This window comes from Mauremys mutica, chromosome 10 (genome assembly GCF_020497125.1).
Source record: "Mauremys mutica isolate MM-2020 ecotype Southern chromosome 10, ASM2049712v1, whole genome shotgun sequence".
NCBI lineage: Eukaryota > Metazoa > Chordata > Testudines > Geoemydidae > Mauremys > Mauremys mutica.
In genome coordinates, this window is record NC_059081.1 from 31964207 (window position 1) to 31983004 (window position 18798).

The 18798-nt window shown below is 39.5% G+C and overlaps 1 protein-coding gene across 1 annotated transcript in view; it reads right to left on the reverse strand.

Moving 5' to 3' along the window:
* The window catches only part of ITGB6 (integrin subunit beta 6), a 46280-nt gene that overhangs the window by 20271 nt on the left and 7211 nt on the right, over nt 1-18798 (reverse strand). The window contains exons 7-12 of the mRNA XM_044978517.1: nt 18063-18224; nt 17089-17184; nt 7192-7281; nt 2577-2711; nt 1924-2341; nt 605-827 (exon numbers count right to left, since the gene is read on the reverse strand). Coding sequence (XP_044834452.1) covers nt 605-827; nt 1924-2341; nt 2577-2711; nt 7192-7281; nt 17089-17184; nt 18063-18224 — 1124 coding nt within the window. The remainder of the gene's footprint in view (nt 1-604; nt 828-1923; nt 2342-2576; nt 2712-7191; nt 7282-17088; nt 17185-18062; nt 18225-18798) is intronic.

Here is an 18798-nt window from a genome sequence, read left to right on the forward strand (position 1 = left end):
CTGATGCATAACTTACGCCACTGCTTTTATCTCCACTGACCTCACCCAGACATTCCTATGACAACTGCACCTGCTTAATCCATGCTCCATTTAGCTGAATTTGGTATTTGAGTTGCTGTATATGTGTAAATCTGGTGTAGCTTCTGAAAGCAGAACTTGGCCTTATGAATCCATAGCCATAAATAAACTAACAGTCATGTTGCAAACTTTATTATATGTTCCTTCCCTATCTGTTTTTCTTTCTGTGACATTGGTGGTGTTGTTCTGTTCCATGAACAGATATCAGTATTGCTCAGCTGAATTCATTGTAGGGCTTCTTTGTACAACCAAGTGGCAGAAGTGGAAATGTGACATGGTGCTCTGTGCCAGCTGAAACTAGGGGAAGTATTTTCCCTCAAGTTCATTTTGAGATCTAGCGGATCAATGCTGGAAATGTTTGGTTTCTGCATTATGATTAGATCGCATAGAAGAAGCAGAGAAGCCCTTAGGTTCTAGGACCAACACTCAGGAAAAATGTGTTGGGAATAGCACCCCAGAGCTATTACTATACTGCACACATCTGAATGAAGCAGAAAATACAAACATGGTAAAAACAATACCTTACCGTTTGGAATTACAAGGATCACCACATGTAGGGCATCTTTCACATGTGCTACCAGAGGCCCCGGGATTTGTGCAAACACATGTTCCACAAATGCATTCACCTCTTCCACTGCACAGTATTCCATCCTCAGAAACACAGGAATTAGTGTCAGTTGTGCAGTTACAATATTCACCAGTCCATCCCCTGTGGCATACACATTCACCACAGTCACAATCACCATTACCTAGAAAAGTAATGGTTATCTTGCCAGGTTAGTGTTTTCATTTGAAAGTGACAGAAGAAGTTATTACAAGCATTCTATTTCAGAATGCACATTTTCATTACTACCAGCACCTCTCATATTTAAAAAAACCCACCCTTTTCAATGTATAGTTAAACATAAAGGGCCTGATTCTCATCTCACTTAAACTAGTGAAATTCTATTTACTTTAATAGAGTCACTCCTGATATATGTGGGTGGGAGATAAGACTCGATCCTCATGGGCCAAATTGTCTTTTCATTGACACTGGGATAACTCCAACCTACCTGATTCACTACTGTGCTACTCCAGAGAGATGTCAGTTGAACTCTGTTCCCATTGTTTTTAATGGACTTGCTCTGGATTTACAGCAGAATTTAGTCCAGAAGACGAAAATAAATATAAAGGGCCTGATTCTTACTTCACTGACACTGGTGTAAATCAAGAGCAATTCCACTTATATCATTGGCGTTACTGGTATAAAACCAGCGTGAGATCTGAATCAGGCTCAAAGTGATTAAATACTTGGATAATTGGCATACTTGAATAATTATAAAACAGAGAAATGGTACAGTTTTGGGGACAGATCTGGAAATGACAAAATGAGAGACACGCAGCCTGGTGGTTAAGGCATTCACCTGAGATGTGGGAGAGACAGGAACTTGTCCTAACCACTGGGGTACAGTCCCTCATTCTCTCTGGTCCAGTTAATATTTAATTATTTATTTGTAGAAAATGGAATAGCTCCAACAGGAAAGATTGAGACACTGCTGCTATAGCATTGCAATTAGGGCACTCACCTAGCATGTGGGAGACCCACAAGCTGGGACTCTCACATGCCAGGTGAGTGCCCTAACCACTGGGCTATGGGGTATTCTGGGGCAGGAAGGGATCTCTCTCTCTCTCTCTTTCATTTTTTTCAGAAATTTTTGAAAGGTTCTGGTTTCATGCCAACGTGGAATGAAAATAAATGTCAAAACCTTGAAATTAGCTCACATCTGGAAATACACCTATAATGAAGGTTACATCTACATAAAAGGTTATAATATAGATTTTAAAAATAGTTTAAGGTGGACATACCTCCACACTGCAATCCTTTAAATCTCACGCAAGAGAAATTGTCACATTCACAGTATGGCCCATAAATATTTCCGTACACTGAGAAATGGCAAATACACTGGCCACAGTAACAGTCGCCTCTCCCGCTGCAGGAGCTCTGCTCTGGAGACCTTTTACAGGAATTTGTGCTCAGGGAGTTTTCATTACATTCACAATAAGGACCCATGTAGCCAGGGTTGCAGGCACACACACCACACTCAAAAGAGCCCTTTCCTTTGCTGCATTTGGAACTGTTCATCTCAGCCTCTTTCTGACAGTTACAGCTGCATTCCAGCTGAATATCAATTTCCAGGGCATCACTCAGGCCCACAGGCTTTATTACAATCTGCCTCCGCCTTTTCTCACAGGTAGGTAGGCTTACTGTCATGTTGAAAGAGACCTGGAAAAGAAAATATATTAACCATTCATGGCTGCAGCACACGAAATGCAACGAATATTCTGGAAATATAACGCACAGCCAAGAGCAAGAATTTATTAGGTATTGCCTAATAACTCTCAATTTGTTTGGAAGAGATTTATTAAATAAAGGAAGCAAGATTTCTGCCTTGGTGTTCTAAAAATCTCTCTCAGTTTTACAGGAATGAATGTCATTTGAGAATCTGTTATCTACTTACTGTCTCTCCTACTTTTATATGGGAACATTTCCTCTGGTGCGGAAAAATGGTACCATTGTTACAGATTGCCGTGAAAGAGAGATTGAGTCCTTCTGTGTCTCCTAACACCTCCAGCTCCACTTCAGATCGTAGCTCCTTAAAGAAAAGGAACACGATGGATGGGATGGTTGCGAATGCTCCACATCTTTGTGACATATATTGGAAAAACTCAACCTTATCTATGCAGTAAAGAATTCTGAATTTTGATACTTTATTTACATACTTCTTTCTTGCAAGAAAAATGGAAGATGAACAAAGTATTGCTTTTTAGGCTAACATCAACAGCCTTATCAGCTGAATATCTGATACCAGAGCGACCATATCCTGCACTTGTAGGGGAATGTACTTAATGCTTTAATAAGTCTTCTTTCATTTCTAAGTACTCCGCTCCCTTCTGTAGGTTTTAATTTAGCCATGGCCTTACTGAGGAATTTATATGATCACTTTGCTAACACTGTAGCTTTCCTTGTTTAACATGTAACCTTACAGTCTTTGCTCAGGCATGACACCCATTGACTTCAGTTTTGTCTGAGAATGGCCAGAGAAAAGACTCCAGGATTTGGCATTATCTTTCCAGTACCAGAGCCAGCCCTAATCCTCTGGCTCTCGCTCACTCCATTGTGTAAATCTAAGTCTCTTCTTCTTCCTGTTTTCTTCTGTTCCCCAGATGGAAACTGTTTCAGTTTATGAGCTTTTGCTTGGATTTCAAAACGGGTTCAGTAATGCCAGAAATCATGCTATTATTGCTTAAGGAAGAGATACTCTTCATGTTGCTGCCTGCGCTCCCTCACACTCTGCTTTCTGAGTTTCATTCTTAAATGTTTTTGTATTACACTTTTGACAGTATACTGAGACTTGATCTAAAGCTCACTGAAGACTGCGGCAAGATGGACTTCTGTGGACTTTAATGGGCTAATTCAATCAATAGTGTGCATCAGGCTAAACCTCAGATACATAATCCGTTTGATGGGAAATTATGCTTAAGGGATTTAGGAGCACAAGTCCCACTGACTTCCAATGGGATTTGTGTTTCTAAGTACCTTAGATGCTTTTGAAAATGTCCACTTTTTCTTAATTTCCTTGGAGATTCTCAGTTGAGTCATCCCAATGAATGGGGCCACTCACTTGAGTAAAGATTTGCAGGACTAGGTGCAATGGGCATTAGCTGAAACTGCAAGTGGAATATGTATAAACTTGCATAACTGTCTCATTTGTATAAGCTTTGGATTCTCTACATGATCTGTTTGTCTACTTCATTTTAATTGTGTCTTTCCATCTGAAAAACCTCACTGAAGTATTATTTTAATAAGATAAAGGATAGCAGCCCAGCAAGATGTTTAATATATTCATTTAGCTCCAAATCCACTCTACAGCACACAGTTTGAGCAACAAGGCTGTGCAGTGAGGATCAAGTTGGGGAGCTGGATGGGATACAATCTCTCCCTCCTCGCTGCTACGCCAGCCACAGGCTGAAGTAGCCTCTGTGCTGCCTGAATCTCCCTCTGAACAGGGAAGATGGGCACTTCCTCTGGCTCTGCTGTTCCCCAGCCTTCTCTGTTTGGAAGTAAAAAGGAACCTCCTTAGAGAGCTCTAATTCAGATGGCAGGGTCTGTGCAATCCGCGTGTGGCAACCCCAAATCCTGCCCCCTCTCCAGGCAGTGAACGATATAGTTTCTGCTGCCACCAAGGTCTTGTGTGCCCATATAGGGAGGGGACAGGGATTTACCCCTTAGTGAAAGTGACATTCTTGCCAGCCCCAGAAAATCATGAGATTTGCTTAAAAATCATGAGATTAAAAATAATAAATATTGTGTTCTTTTGATTTGCCATCTGGTGTGGGGATGTTTAGGCTCACATGGTCAAGCTTTTCTCCGCAGCCATGAAGGCAAGAAAATTCCTTTAAAAAAAAAAAAGCAGAGGTTCTCACATAGTAACTGATTCCAGCAGCTGGGGGGTCTAACAAAAGCATCAGCTACCATGAGAATAATGCTAAAATAAGGAGAGTTGGCAATGCAGACTTTATAAGATGTACCACATAATAGTCTGGTTTTCAACTCCTCACTCCATCAGCTGGATTGGAGGTCCAGGGCTGGAATTGAGGTGCAGCACTGCAAAACTATTTAAAAGTGAAATTGTAATAGTAAGTACAAATTAAATGCTGCTGTGCATAAGCCCATCATCCTTTTGGTCAGATGGATGGGATACATCTTTATCACCACGTCTCCATTTTCTATTTGTGAAATGTTTTTTTAAATTAAAAATATGTATCACCTTCAGCTGGAAATGAATGGAAATCCAGGGTCAAACTCCACCCTGTTTTCACTTCCATGACTTCAAGAAGACAACTCAAATCTAGTGGGTTACGTGGGCATAACTGGGAGCAGAATCTGGCTCCCAAGTACATTAAACGTTCCTGCAGAAGTACTTTTAACTCAAAGATTTCCTGAATGAAACAGGCATCAGCAGTGTTACAAACTTGAGCCTTTGCCAGCAGCTCCCCCGATCAAAACTGGTACCTGATCTGTTTAAAATATTATTCCTTCAATCTTTATTACCCTGTAAGCCAAAAGGGACTTGGCTGCTGGAGAGAATGGAATTCTTTGTATTTTTAAGAATGCTGGAATAACTTGGGAATCAACAGGCTTGATTTCAGATATAATGCAACTTGAATGAGTGCTTTGAAGATACAAAGCTAATACAGAATTTAACATTTGTCAAAGCAAGTCGCGACATGCTTACTGGAGACTATGAATCACACTGTGGAGGGGGGCACGGGGAAATATGAGAACATTTTACAACAAATATTTTGACAGCTCATAGTTTCCTAATTTGCTTACTCCCACTGAAGATTTTAGAGGCCAATACATCTGTGAGTTATATTAATAATAACTTGAGTTTCTATAGCGCAAGTCATATAAAGAACATAAAACATTTTAGAAACATTCAACATTTAACCTAACACTATCCTTCTGAGGTAGGTAATTATTATTATTCCTAGTTTACAGATGGGGAAACTGAGGCAGAGAGGGACAATGCAAGGTGCCACAAAAGTGTGGCAGAGCTGGAACTAGAACCTAGAATTCCTAAGTCCGAATCATGTGATTTTTAACAAGTCCACCTTTATTCCCACCACAATTTCAGCTTTTCTACACTCCCACCAAATATAAGGAAATGGTATTTCATTCAGTGAGGCATCACTTCATTTTTATTTAAAATATTCTGCAAAATAAATATTACCTTCGAGGAGGTGGGAAGGAGGATTTTCTTAGTGTTTGTATTAACTTGCTTTTTGTGCTTAAAAGAGTTTCAGACACGAACTAATGGAATAATTAACCTTTAACATTAATAAAATGGGCATGAATAAATTCTGAAAGTCTCTCAGCCAGGGGGCCTTGATTCATATGTGGCACCATAGGTATCTACATGAAGCTCTCCTTGGCACTCCTCTCACTCTCTGCCCTGTACTTTTCAAACTAGCCAAACTATTTGTGGAGTGCTGAGCAATGTGTGGGAGCAGCCAGGATCCATTTCCCAGCTTCACCTCTCTTGCAGATAGTAAGTAAAAGTGGCTTTTAATCCATTAAAGGTGGAGTAACAGTAGCTATGTCCTAAAATTCCATCCTCAATTAACCCTAACAGAAGGCATTTAACCTTAGTCCTATGTTAAAATCCAGAGGTGGAATCCTGGCTCCACTGGAAGTTTTACCATTGACCTCAATGGGGCCAGGATTTCACCCCAGGTCTATTACAATAGTAAGTCCCTTGATTGATTGATTTTAAAGTGCATTGTCATATTTATTTTTTTACTTTATAGAAAATCTGTTGGTGTTTATTAGAAAACCCATAGTATAAAAAGCTATTACAATTAATTATAAAAGATTAATATTTGCATTATAAAATATTTCACAATTTGTGTTATTTTTTTCTTTTTTTGTTGAGATATGATATAAATAAAGGATGTGAGAATAAAAAAACATGAGAAATGATCATTACAAAGAGGGTTTTTTTTAAATGTAGTAATTGCTAGAGTACATGCTTGTAATAAAGAAAAGTGAAGTAAAGAAAAAAAACCCAGGGACTAGGACCCTCAATATATTACTGTAAATGTACCAGAGAGATTCCCCTAACCTCCAAGAGCAAGGCAACCAGGATCTATTTTATAAACAAAGCTCTGAAAGGCAGCACCAGGTTTATGTCCCTATTTGTATTTCCCCCACATAATCTTAAACACATTCAAATCTTTTTTTCCTGCCTATATTCTGTCCTTTAAAAACATTAGAACAACCTCACAGCGGCACCACCACCTAGCTAAAGCAGAGAATAGCATTCTTAGTGCATTGCTTTCCAATATTACTGCAAAACAGTGTGATGAATATGCTCCAACAACATTTGAACTTGCATGTTCTTTTTTTCAGGAGCGACGGAAAGTTTCTATAATGAGGGGCATCTGTGCACAACTGATGCGCTTATTGTAAACAATGCAGAAACAAAGCCAAAGGCATTTGTTTTCACCAAATCACAATTTAATATCTGAGAATAGCAGACATGCAAAAGGAGAAGTATACTATAAACATACCTTATATGCATCAATGATCAATTGGAGAATATTTCCAGAATCTTTCTGAAGTTGTCCAACAGTAGCTCCAGGAATAAGTTTGGCATAATTCTGGAAAGAACAAGTATAAAATATAGACTTGAGCTGTTAACAATAATTTGAAAGCATAATTGGTAATAGGTGGTATGGTCCATCTTACTGGCAACCTCCTCCACTACCCAAGCCCATAACTACCAATCTAAAGAATTATGAGTAGGATTTTCAAAAGCACTTAAGTGACTTCAGAGCAAGCACAAGTCCTGTTGGAAGTCAGTGGAGGAGCACAAGTCACTTAGGAGTTTTTGAAAATCTCACCCTATAGTGTTCTCCAATTAAATTGAAAATATACTCTCAACAGTTCTATTTGTTTTTAATAAAAATAATCAGAGCCTGATTCTGCTATTCTTACTACTATTGTAATGTTGTTCCCATGGGCCCTAAATGCATTTGTTTAAGAAACTGTACTTTTCTGAGGCAGGAACATGTTAACTAGCATATAGTGTACTATGCACTAGGGCTCAGCAATGGAGGGGCCATAAGGCCTCAATAAGAATGAGACTGGTGAGCCTGGAACATAGGCTCTGAACTATTTGCTGCTGTTTTTTGACTGGAATAGAAATACCACACGTTAATCAATGGTTAGTTATAATTCAGGAAAGATGCCTGACTAGTGCCATGACTATATGCTGGTTTTGTGTAAACAAAATTGTGGTCATTTAATGTCCAGTCTCACCTTCGTGCTGTCATTGTAGCATGACACTCAGCAGCTAGTTGTTAGAACTAGTAGCTAATATTAATCTCAGCTGGTGGTTACTACAGTGTATTTAGGGCTTGAACCAATGCCTATTGAAGTCAATGGGACTCCTTAGAGATAATGAAATGGGCAGTTAAAAGAGAAAATTGGTAACATGATAAACTCTGCAGAAGAAAGCTGCTGTTATTATAATGCTGATTTTTTAAACATTAAAAACATTTGAAAAAATCAATGAAGATGGACAATTTGATTCTCTTAAATCCCTCTTATGCTTTGCACTTCCATCAGTATTATGCTTACTTGAAATATTATGTATGAAATACCTACCATTCATTACATTACTAAAGTGCTATTTTAAATCAGCAGGATTAAACACATTTTATGTTACAACAGGCGATTTGGCATGCCTGACTCCTGTGAATTATAGCACTCCGTCTTTGAAAGATTGTTCTTAGAATATAGAACTGCATTTTGTAAACATGGGCGTTATGCAGGCTGATTATAAATGAGAGTTGGAGAGTTTGGAATCTAAAATATCACTGCCTTTTATCTGGGGCATGCAAAACAAACAGCAGGAACATACTGGGCTTAGGGCCACATTCTACCTTTCCTCTTTGCATAAAAATGCCATGGATGACAATGTGAGTTCCACGGAAGGCACAGGTGCAGACTATGGATTGATTTTAAGAAAGTTTCCATCTTTGAGCATATGTTTTAATGTTTTTTCCATATAAAGTTTCCGAGCCGATTTACCAGTGTGGTGTGATTGCTTTGAATCTCATGGTTAATATTGTTAACCAGTTTTGGCAGGTTGTCTTTTTAGTGCTAGTGTGACACAAATAGACCTTCTAACTTTTTAGCATGCATTTACTAAATAGTTGATTTATTTTATTTACAGATATATTTGCAAAATTCTGCTCTGACTCATTCTCAGTGGAGTTAATTTGAAATTGCTCCACTGAGGTCAGTGGAGTTGCACATGATTTGCACCAGTGTAAATGAGAACAGAACTTGTGACATGATCCAGGGTGGAAGAGTACTATGTCAAATTTAGAAGAACCACATGACATTTTTTGAACAGATCTTAAGCCTAGAGAGCTTCTGGTGCCATTTGGCTATGTTGAAATGAGAGTTTTGAGCAGCTCATTTTTAAACTATATTCTCTTTGTCTGGAAGCAAAAGAAGAATTGCTTCAAAAGAAGAATCTTTTTGTTTGCATGGCACAGGATTCTATTTAGCTAGAAATACATTTTTGTTGTTTTTAACTCAGCTTAAATTAGAATGATTTTTAACATAATTTTCCTTGAAAATACATTTCAATTAAGGAAAAACTGTTTTGAAAACCTCCAAAAAAATTCCAAGAAATCCAAAGCTTTAGACAAAATTAGCAGTTTCATGAAAACCTAAAACACCAGTGGATTTCCCTACCCTAAATGTGGTACACATAGTCTGTTAAACTTTCACTGTCATCACAATACCCATAAAAATAATTTTCAAATCAACAGCTTTTAAAAAGAAATGAATTTCTTACTCTGTTATCAACAGCTTTCAGCTAAGAATAATGATATATTATTTGGTCAGCCATATGTGAATATATTCCAGTGGAAGGTCTTTTTTGTTTGTTTTCCTGACCTTTTCTTTTTTATAAACTATTTTAAACCGACATTCCTCATTTGTAAACAACGTCCTTCCCCCTCACGCGCCCATGCCGCTTGGTTTTTAGTTTTTGAGTAATCTTGGCAAATGTTTAATTTAAAACCACTAGTTCAATGCTACTTTAAAAGCATCTGTGGTCATGCAATACTTTGCTGTTTTAGTTTTGATTCTCCCATGCAATGTGACAACTGCTATTTTAAAATTAGGGGAACAGTTTGGTGTTTGGTGACATAAAATACATGTATTAGTTGCCTGGGTATACCGCAAGGAGGACAGGAGACTTGTTATGGGTTTTAATCAGGCAGCAACTTTAATATATAGATGTCTGGGACTACCCGGCAGATAAAGTGTACAGTGCAGGCAAATCCATGCTTATTTAAATCAATTCTCCGGGGCTTTCACAAGCCCGCCTTTGTTTAATCCATGCTTATTCAACTCAGTTTTCCAGGGCTTTCACCAGCCCCTCTTTGTTTCCATCCAGGTCCCCCAGCCAACTCATGGCTTGGACCTTACCATCCACCAGCCTCGTGAGAGGGTTTAGGAGGGCTATGAGAATGGAGGGGGTTGGCTCCCTGCCGTGCCAGTCATAGGAGTCCCCGAACCCCTTCCCCGTTCTGTCCTTTTATCCAGGACCTCCTTTTAAGTCCTTTATCAGGCCATTTATCTGGTCACTGGCTGCCCTCTCTATGGAGTACCTGCACTGAACATCCACCCAATATTACAAAATAAGTTGCGACATATGGCCTACCACCTTTTCTACTGACCAGAAAAGGTCCATCCTCACACCTGCTGTGAGGAAGGCGAAAAAACCCACACTCCACCAAAGCCAATTCTGGTGGTGCGAGAAAAATTCCTTCCCAGCCCCACTTTAAAAGGGGCGACTAGCGTAATGCCCACAGCAAATCCTAACCCAGCCTGCCAGTCGCCTCCACTAGGGGAGGGAGGGTGGGTCTTGGCTTCCTTGCTGCTTGGACATAGAGACTTGTCCCTCCCAGGTTTCGTACCTTTATGCACATTCCTGGAGGAATGGGGGGAGTGAGTCACCGCTGCAAAGCGCCTTTTGCAGCAGTTTCTGACCTTCCTCCCTCCCCCCCTCCAGCCCCAACCAACCACAAAGCAGAGCTGCCTTCTTTGGGTAAGCCCAGACAACTTATGCCCCACCTTTAGTAGTGGTGCAGTCAATAACAATATACACACCGATGTGGGAGGTAGGTCTGAGCCTACATTGGATCTGAAGGAGATTAGGAATATTAAATGAATAAATGATTGACATATGCCATGCTAAACTAAAGGGGGATTATAAATAGCTAGAAATATAACAGTACATTTGATTATTTGACTACTACATTTATTTTAGACTAATGCCATCTATCCAAACTATTTAAGGAGCTTCTGGATGAATTCTAGGATAGTGTTTGCCCTCCTTAGAAACTAAATTATCATCTATCAAGACCAATTATGTTTTCTGGTCCAATAAAATACAGTTTCAAGTTTCTGGGCCTGATCCTGCAAACCTAATGTAATTTAGGGAAAGCTCCATTAGGCTCAATTATAGTGGTTTCAACTGAAGTTTTTCCTGAGTAAGGCACCGTCTGTGAAGGTGTCACCAAAATGTTTGACTAAAGACATGAACCTTTGAGCATAGAGGTCCTTCACATACTAAAACTGGGCTCCCAACCAAAGTCAAAAGTGCCCTGTTTCTTGGCAGCACTGATTGGCTGATACTATTTCCAGATGTGCCGAAAACTGATCTTTCACAGGCGGAATTAAGGTTTGTCATTACATAAAGTGGCCCAGAGCAGTGCGCACAGGTAGCTTTGGTGTTATGGATGATTACATCTGCATATACTGAGTGATGATTTGAGTTCAGCTGCATCTGCTATTGTATTTTATTAAATAATGAGCTCTTTGTTCAATGAGAAACCCTTAGCTCTGACTGTATAAGCACAATAAGCTTCCATTCCTTAGCCTACTCTTGTTTCTGGAACCAAAATCATCCATTTTCCTCAAAATAGTTTATATTCCTTCTTTAGTTTTCTCCTCCCACCTCCCGCTCCTTCCATACAACAATGGAACGCATACATTTCCCAACACATACGATTACCTTGCACAACTTATATAAAAAATGATCTCATGAGAAAAATCATGGTTAGTTTTTTGACTCTTGGATTTCAGTTCATCCTTGGTCAATAATAAATAATACATCACCCGTGCAAAGACTAAGAGATTATGCATTTTAAAGTCTCATTGACTTCAATGGGACTTAAGCACTTGCTTAAAGTTAAGAACATGCTTAAGTGCTTTCCTGAAGTGGAGCCAAAATGCACCCTTGCAGCTTGATCCTGCTACCAGTGAAGTCAATGATAAAATTCCAATGGACTTCGGTGAACCAGGATCGAGTCCTTAAGCAAGTCACTGTCCTCCCTTGTCTCCTAGCACTCTGCCCTCTTCTTATTCCCCTAGTCCACTTCTAATTGCTCCTTCATCATATCCTTTGGAAGATCTTCCTTATTTCCCCCCCATACATACCAGGTGTCTGTGGGGATTTCACAGGGCTCTGTCCTTGGTCCCCTTATTTTCTCCTTCTATACCTCATCTCTGGGTAATCCTATCTGCAAACACAAGTTCAACTACCATCTCTATGCTGAGGACTCACAGATCTCTCTCTTTCTCTCTCCACTCCAGACTTCTCTCCTTCTATCCAAATTAAAATCATGGCCTGTCTCTCTGACAACCCCCTCCTGAATGTCTAGCCATTAGCTCAAGTTCAACATGGTTAAAACAGGGCTTTAAACATTCACCTCAGTCCCTCTTGCTTGCATCCTTTCTTGGTCACTCTGGGTGACATTGCCATCCAGTCTGTCCTGGCTGTCATCTTTGATTCAGACGTCTCTCTAGGTCCTCACGTCCCAGCTATCTAAACCTTGCTATTCTTTCCCTATAATACCTGTAAGGTGTGGTCTATGCTGCAATCACAGGGTGTGACGGCATCTTACATAGACACACCTATGCTAGCTTTAATCTAGCTAGCTTGGGTATTGGAGCGAGGCTGCAGCAGCATGGGTTTCAGTGCAGACTTCTCAAGCCTGTCTGGAACCCTGACCCTGGGTGGCTAGCCCACGCAGACATCTGTGTGGGATAGCTAGGTTAAAGCTAGCTCAGGTATGCTGCCTGCTGAACTGGCCTCTGACTACACCCAGGGTTAAGGGGGAAAGTGGAAGCTAGTTTTGCTCCCATTGCTTTAGTGCACTAACCCACTAAGGACTGCTCTGGTGCACATGAGGAGTAAGCCCCAGGTTGTGGCTGCAGAAACAGATATTTAAAGCAAAAAAAAAATTAAAATCAAAATACAAGATTTTAAGGTGAGTCCAATCTCCATGCTCAGGGGAAATAGTGCACTCTGAGTTCAACAGATAAGGAACTAGTAGACGTCACTCAAGTATAATCACACTGCAACATATAGTTACATAATCAAAGGGTATAACTAGCTAAATATTTATGGCATCCACAGAGCAGGTATTAAAATTCTATCACCTAAGGTTTGCTGGCTGGGGGCCTGATCCTATGGCCAATGCAACCTTTCCACTGACTTTAATGGGTGCTGGATTAAGTGCTACGCCTAAATTTGGAGCTATGCAGCTCCTCTTAATCTACTGTCTTATTGCACCGAAAAGATCCATCCCTCACTGAGTGCATGAAGGTTTCCTTTGGAATTTTCCAGTGGTCACGGTCTGCACCGTTCTTATCAAAGGTTTTATGTTTCAGTATCTCTGTCAGTTTTATACCAGTATTAAAATTATCAAGTGGCATGCTTTGTTCACTGGGAACTCTATACTAAGATTTACAACTAACAAAAAACGTGAGCCATTGTTAATCCATCTATTACTTTTTGTTCTCTACTTTCTTTGTCAGAAAAATAAAGTGCCATCATTTTCTGTCTTGTATAGAATATAGCAATTCTTTTAAACATATTCTATCTACTGCTTTCATCTTTCAGCATGTGGCACTCTGTCACTTAACTGAGTATCTGCTGTTATTGTTCCTTGCGCACAGCCTCACTAACCTGCGGGTTAGATGGACAGTTAGTCAAAGCAAATATAAAATAATAATAATAATAATAAAAAAATCTGACTTATATGGCTATCTTTCACAAACATCAAAGGGCATATCTAAAACTATGGGACGGCATTGTCACATTCCCCTCCTGTGTCAATCAAACTCAGAATATTAACCTAGAAGTCTGATTCGCCCATGCTTATGATTATAAAGAAAATGTAATATGACAATATAAATCAAGATTATAAGACTGCAAACACTGAATTCTGATCTAGGATTTATTTTTAAGACACTACAGATTTCTTCACAACAGCTTGACTGGGCAAAAATATACATAATAAAGTAAGATGGATACTGGCAGTTCTCTTAATGGGGGCATTGTGCCTATCCACTGCACAGCTCAGAGTGAAAGAGAAGAGAGGAAAAGGCCCCTTATGTGTGGGAATTGCTCCCTGTAAAAATCCCCAAAGACATTACACTTCCAACTCTCTCCTTAACTCACCTGCGCTGTGACTTCACTTCTACCCCAGTTCAGGGACAGTTGGCTGGAGGACACAGGGAAAAAGGCGAAAAATAGCATGGCTCATCAGAGAGATGTGTTGCCAGGGAGGCTGAAACCAGGGACTGTATGGATGGTTAGGTCTTCATGTGTAATCTGGGATAGGTGAGACTACAGCCGGTCTTTTCTATAGATCCTCCAGATCCAGTGTTATAAGGCCATGGGTACAATTTTCAAAAGTGTTTTCAATGGAACATAGGTCCCTTAGCCATTTAAAGTTTTAGAAGATTTTTACCACGTCCCCTCTACATCATGAGCGGTGGGCATAATAGGCCAGGGGAGGCTCGGCTTTCCCTAGTGTAGCCACTGCTGCTGGACCCTGGTTGCAGGTTTGACAGGGGAAACTTTTGCTTTTTATTATTCCCCATGCAGGTGCCAGGGCAGCTGAGGAGGTGGTATGTGCTACTCAGCTTCCTGGGATCATCACTAATCTCCCTGGAGTCCAGAGAAATTACTAATGAACCCAGGAAGTTGAGTAAGACATACTGCCTCCTCAGTCACCCTGGAACCTGTATGGTGCATATCAAAAGCTCAGGTTCCTCTTCCAGAAGAGAGAAGAAGAGAAGAACTTTTGAATTTTCCTTAGGGGCAGCATAGGGTCTGCAGTGGCTCTGGCTGACCTGGGGCTCCTCCAAGCAGGTGGGGGGGGGGAGAGGGCTTGGGGCTCTGGCTGGCCCAGGGCTCCTCTGGCATGGGAGAGGGGTGCAGAGGGTCGCGGGACTCCAGAAGTGGGGCAGGCAGAAGGGGTGAGCCGGGGACTAGCCTCCCTGAAGTGGGGCTCCACCTGCCGCCTATGCTCCACAATGACACAGACACCTCATAATGGAGGGGAAGCACAGAATTGTCAGATTACTTTTCTGTGGTTTTACTGCAGATGGGAAACAGGCTTTTTTCTCACCCATCTTTTTACTCATCATTTTAAAAAGGAACTTTTAAGTGTTGTGGGCCCACTCCAGGGATGTCCTATCACCCCATACACTGGTTCTGCTGGTACAGGTCACTGGGAAATTCCCCAGCTATAGGAGAATCCCCAAGTATATTCAGTCTAGGGGACAAACTGGGGGTACCTGGGGAAAATGTGCATGCTGACACAAGTTATGGCTGCTTTAGTTTCACTGAGGGATGGAACTGCCTCTGGCCAAACCCTGAATAGATGCACAACAGTGGTGCAAAGTATCTTTCCCCCTCCTTGCCCCAGTCCCATTTGCAATAAAATGTCTAATCTCCTCTCCACCCTCTCTGCTCCCATTGCCATGCAATGACTTTTTAAACAAAAGAGTCTTCATGTAACTGAGACTTGTATTCTTCATGTCAAACAATGCTAAGTATCTTTTCTCCCCTCAGTGCATACAGGCAGTTAGATGTCAGGGGGAGGGGAGAAGTTCTCCCTTCTATTTTGCCATTTTGTACTTTATATTTCCTGCTACCTTCCAACTTATCTCACTGAAAAGAAGTTTCAAACTGAAGAGCAGGAAGAAAACTCTCAGATCACGTGAAAACACATTATCTGAGAGATGAACAAAAGTTCATGCGGACATTTTGTTTCAAGGGATATCCCTGTCTCACAGGAGAAAAAGCAGGCTCAAGTGTTAGTACCCAGCATCTTAAGATATAACTGTCTAATGCTAGTGATTATGCTGAACAGTTTAGATAAGCTTCAGGGTAGAACATCCTTATCTACTATGACTTAAAAAGTAGGTATTCACAGTGTGATTCAACATAAAACCCAATTTACAATTACATAAAGAACCATAAAATCAGTACATGATGAGGTGCTTTCAAAGTAACTGAGTTTTTAGATGTTCTAAATCAGGTATCTAATTTTCTAGCTATATTTTTAATTAAATATGCACCTTGCAGGGTTGACTCCTCAATGCTAGTCTTCTCAAGTGGTACTATATAAATAGGGCCCTTCATTTTCAATTTTTATTGGGAATTTATCAAACAAACAAACAAACAAACAAATCAGGTAAAAATCATTGCAAAAATCTATTAATAATTTTTCTGGGTAAATATCAGGGTTTATTTTGGTGGATGGAAAGACAGAGGAAAAATGTATTCAGTAGATTAATGCTTTGAATTCCGTTCATCAATGTGGTTTGCTGCAGAACTAAAACAAAACTCAAAACACAATGCCACCTCAGAGTTTAAGAAAACAGTACATCTCTTATGTTCTTATGTTCTCTAATCCCCAGATCAAACTTTTCATTTGAATAAAAAGTTTACTGTTGTAGACTTAGAACTATTAGACTATGAACATTTAAATTTAATAATTGGGCCACACCATTTGCAGGGCATATACTCATCATCCTTTTCTCCTATTTTTGCTTTTTAAAAACTTTTGAATAGTTCCCTGTGTTCTGAAACATATTCTGATACAGATTTTCATTTTCTTCCCATTTTAGTGTGCTAAATCTTTAAAGCATTATCTGCTAACAGCTTGAAATGTGAATGTGGTGGCATGAGATTCATCAGTGTGTTCAGATGCACACACAATTCCGAGCTTGCATGCATGCCTGTTTATTGTGTGTATCTTCTAATCTAGACTAATACATAGCCTTACTTCAACAGGCAGCTTTGCATATACACACAGACTAATATATTATCATAATACATATCTCATGCAATGTATTGTATTTTCCTGAAAAAAACAACAGTTATTTTTTATATATTGGAATGAAGGGTGAAAAGTAGGGTGAAAATTGGAAATAAACTGAATAATACTTTTTGTAAAACCCTGGACATTTTCGGTAAAAATCAGTTTAAACTGAAAAAGAAAGGGCTTATGTATAAACATTATCAAAAGGAACATTAAAGCAAAACACTGGAGAGTTACACATTTTAGTTACCTCACCTCATATAAGTAAACTTGTTCCTTTGTTACAGCAAAAATTAGTAAAACGTTATTTTGCACAAGCTTGTCTGTTAGTTGTCCAATTGTTGGATACTCCTGAAAACAAATATAGAGAGCCAAATCAATCCCTGTTTTACAAAAGGACCAAGGAGTTAAAAATAGTGATGAAAAACATTGCATGTTATCTTTAATGAACATACATTCATACCATGCTCAGTGTAATATAAACATGTAATTACACACTACATGTGTACAGAGTAAGTGTGTATGTGCACATAGAGCCTTTCCTTCTGGTGCTCACATTACCCTGAAAAGACTGAGTGCTCCACCTGTATGTCATGCTTTGGTGCCTGGGGTCAGGAGGTTTTAGTCCACACTGGAACACAGGCCTTTGGAATCTTCTTTAAATCTCTTAGTTCTTGAATTTAGACTCTAAGAAGGTGAGAAAACTAACTCTTGGAGGCAAGGACACTACTTACCTAGCACAGTATGGCCCACATCCTAACAGGGGCCTTTAAATATCACCATAATAGAACTATTAAATAACAGCATTAGTTTCAGCACTTGGCTCTTAGTTTGAAATGTTTTTCTGACCTCAGCAATGTCCTACACATTCCTGAACCACTCCTTAATTTACTTCCTTTAAGACAAATGATGAAAGCATATTTTTGCTCCTCTCTCAAGGCGAGGATGCCAATAGGTTCTGTTCCACATGTTACCCATGGTGGCAGTTATTGGGAATAAGAGGTATCACTTTTTCTAATCATATCATGTTCTGAGATCACTTAGGTCAATATGCTGTGTCCTTAGTTTTGATTTTATGAAAATATGTGATTAAAATTAAAATGGATGACATCAAATGACTGGATTTCCCAACTCCTACTGCATATCACTGAACACTATCATTAATATTCCAATTCATCTTTCCTGTACTTTAAAATTCCACAATGAACGAATTGTACAAAGCACGTTACCAAAACTGTTGACATGGAATATTCATTATTGTGGTCCAAGTGACAATGCCCATCATTTGGAATAACAATCCCTGCCAGTTTACTGTCCATCCCAAAATGGGAATCAGCATCACTCACAAACACCAGCAGATGTAGAGAGTCATTTCTCCACCCAATCTTTTCCTGTAATTAAAATGTAACGGTTTAGTATAGACTTTGATTATATTGATAGAAATAATACAGGATGATGGGGTAGAACACAGAAGAAGAGGTCTTTCAAAGAGATCTTTAAAGGTAATGTCCTCTCTGCTTTAAGGAGACATCAAAAGACACCATGACAATTATTTAACAGAATTCACCCCATTGCCTCTGACCAACATATCTCTTCTTCCCATTGTTGTGTTGAGTGAAGTATGTATAGCTGCTTGTCATCTATATAAAATATTGTTAATCATTAAAATATTTAAAGAGAAAAAATTGAAGAAACTATTATGATTATGTGGTAATTTTATTGCTTTTCATTTCCCATAGACACCCGATTATTACATGATCAGTACTTTTATAGATGGAAACTACAAAACTATCATTTTCAATGTGCGTATTTAACTTCATTATATACACTTTTCTAATGAAAAAAGAGATCATTTGAATATACCTTTACAGTCTGACCAAATACCCACTGAACTCAGTGGGGGTCCTTCCACTGATTTTAGTGGAGTCAGATCAGGGTCAGAGTCTACATTTTGAGAAAACAAGA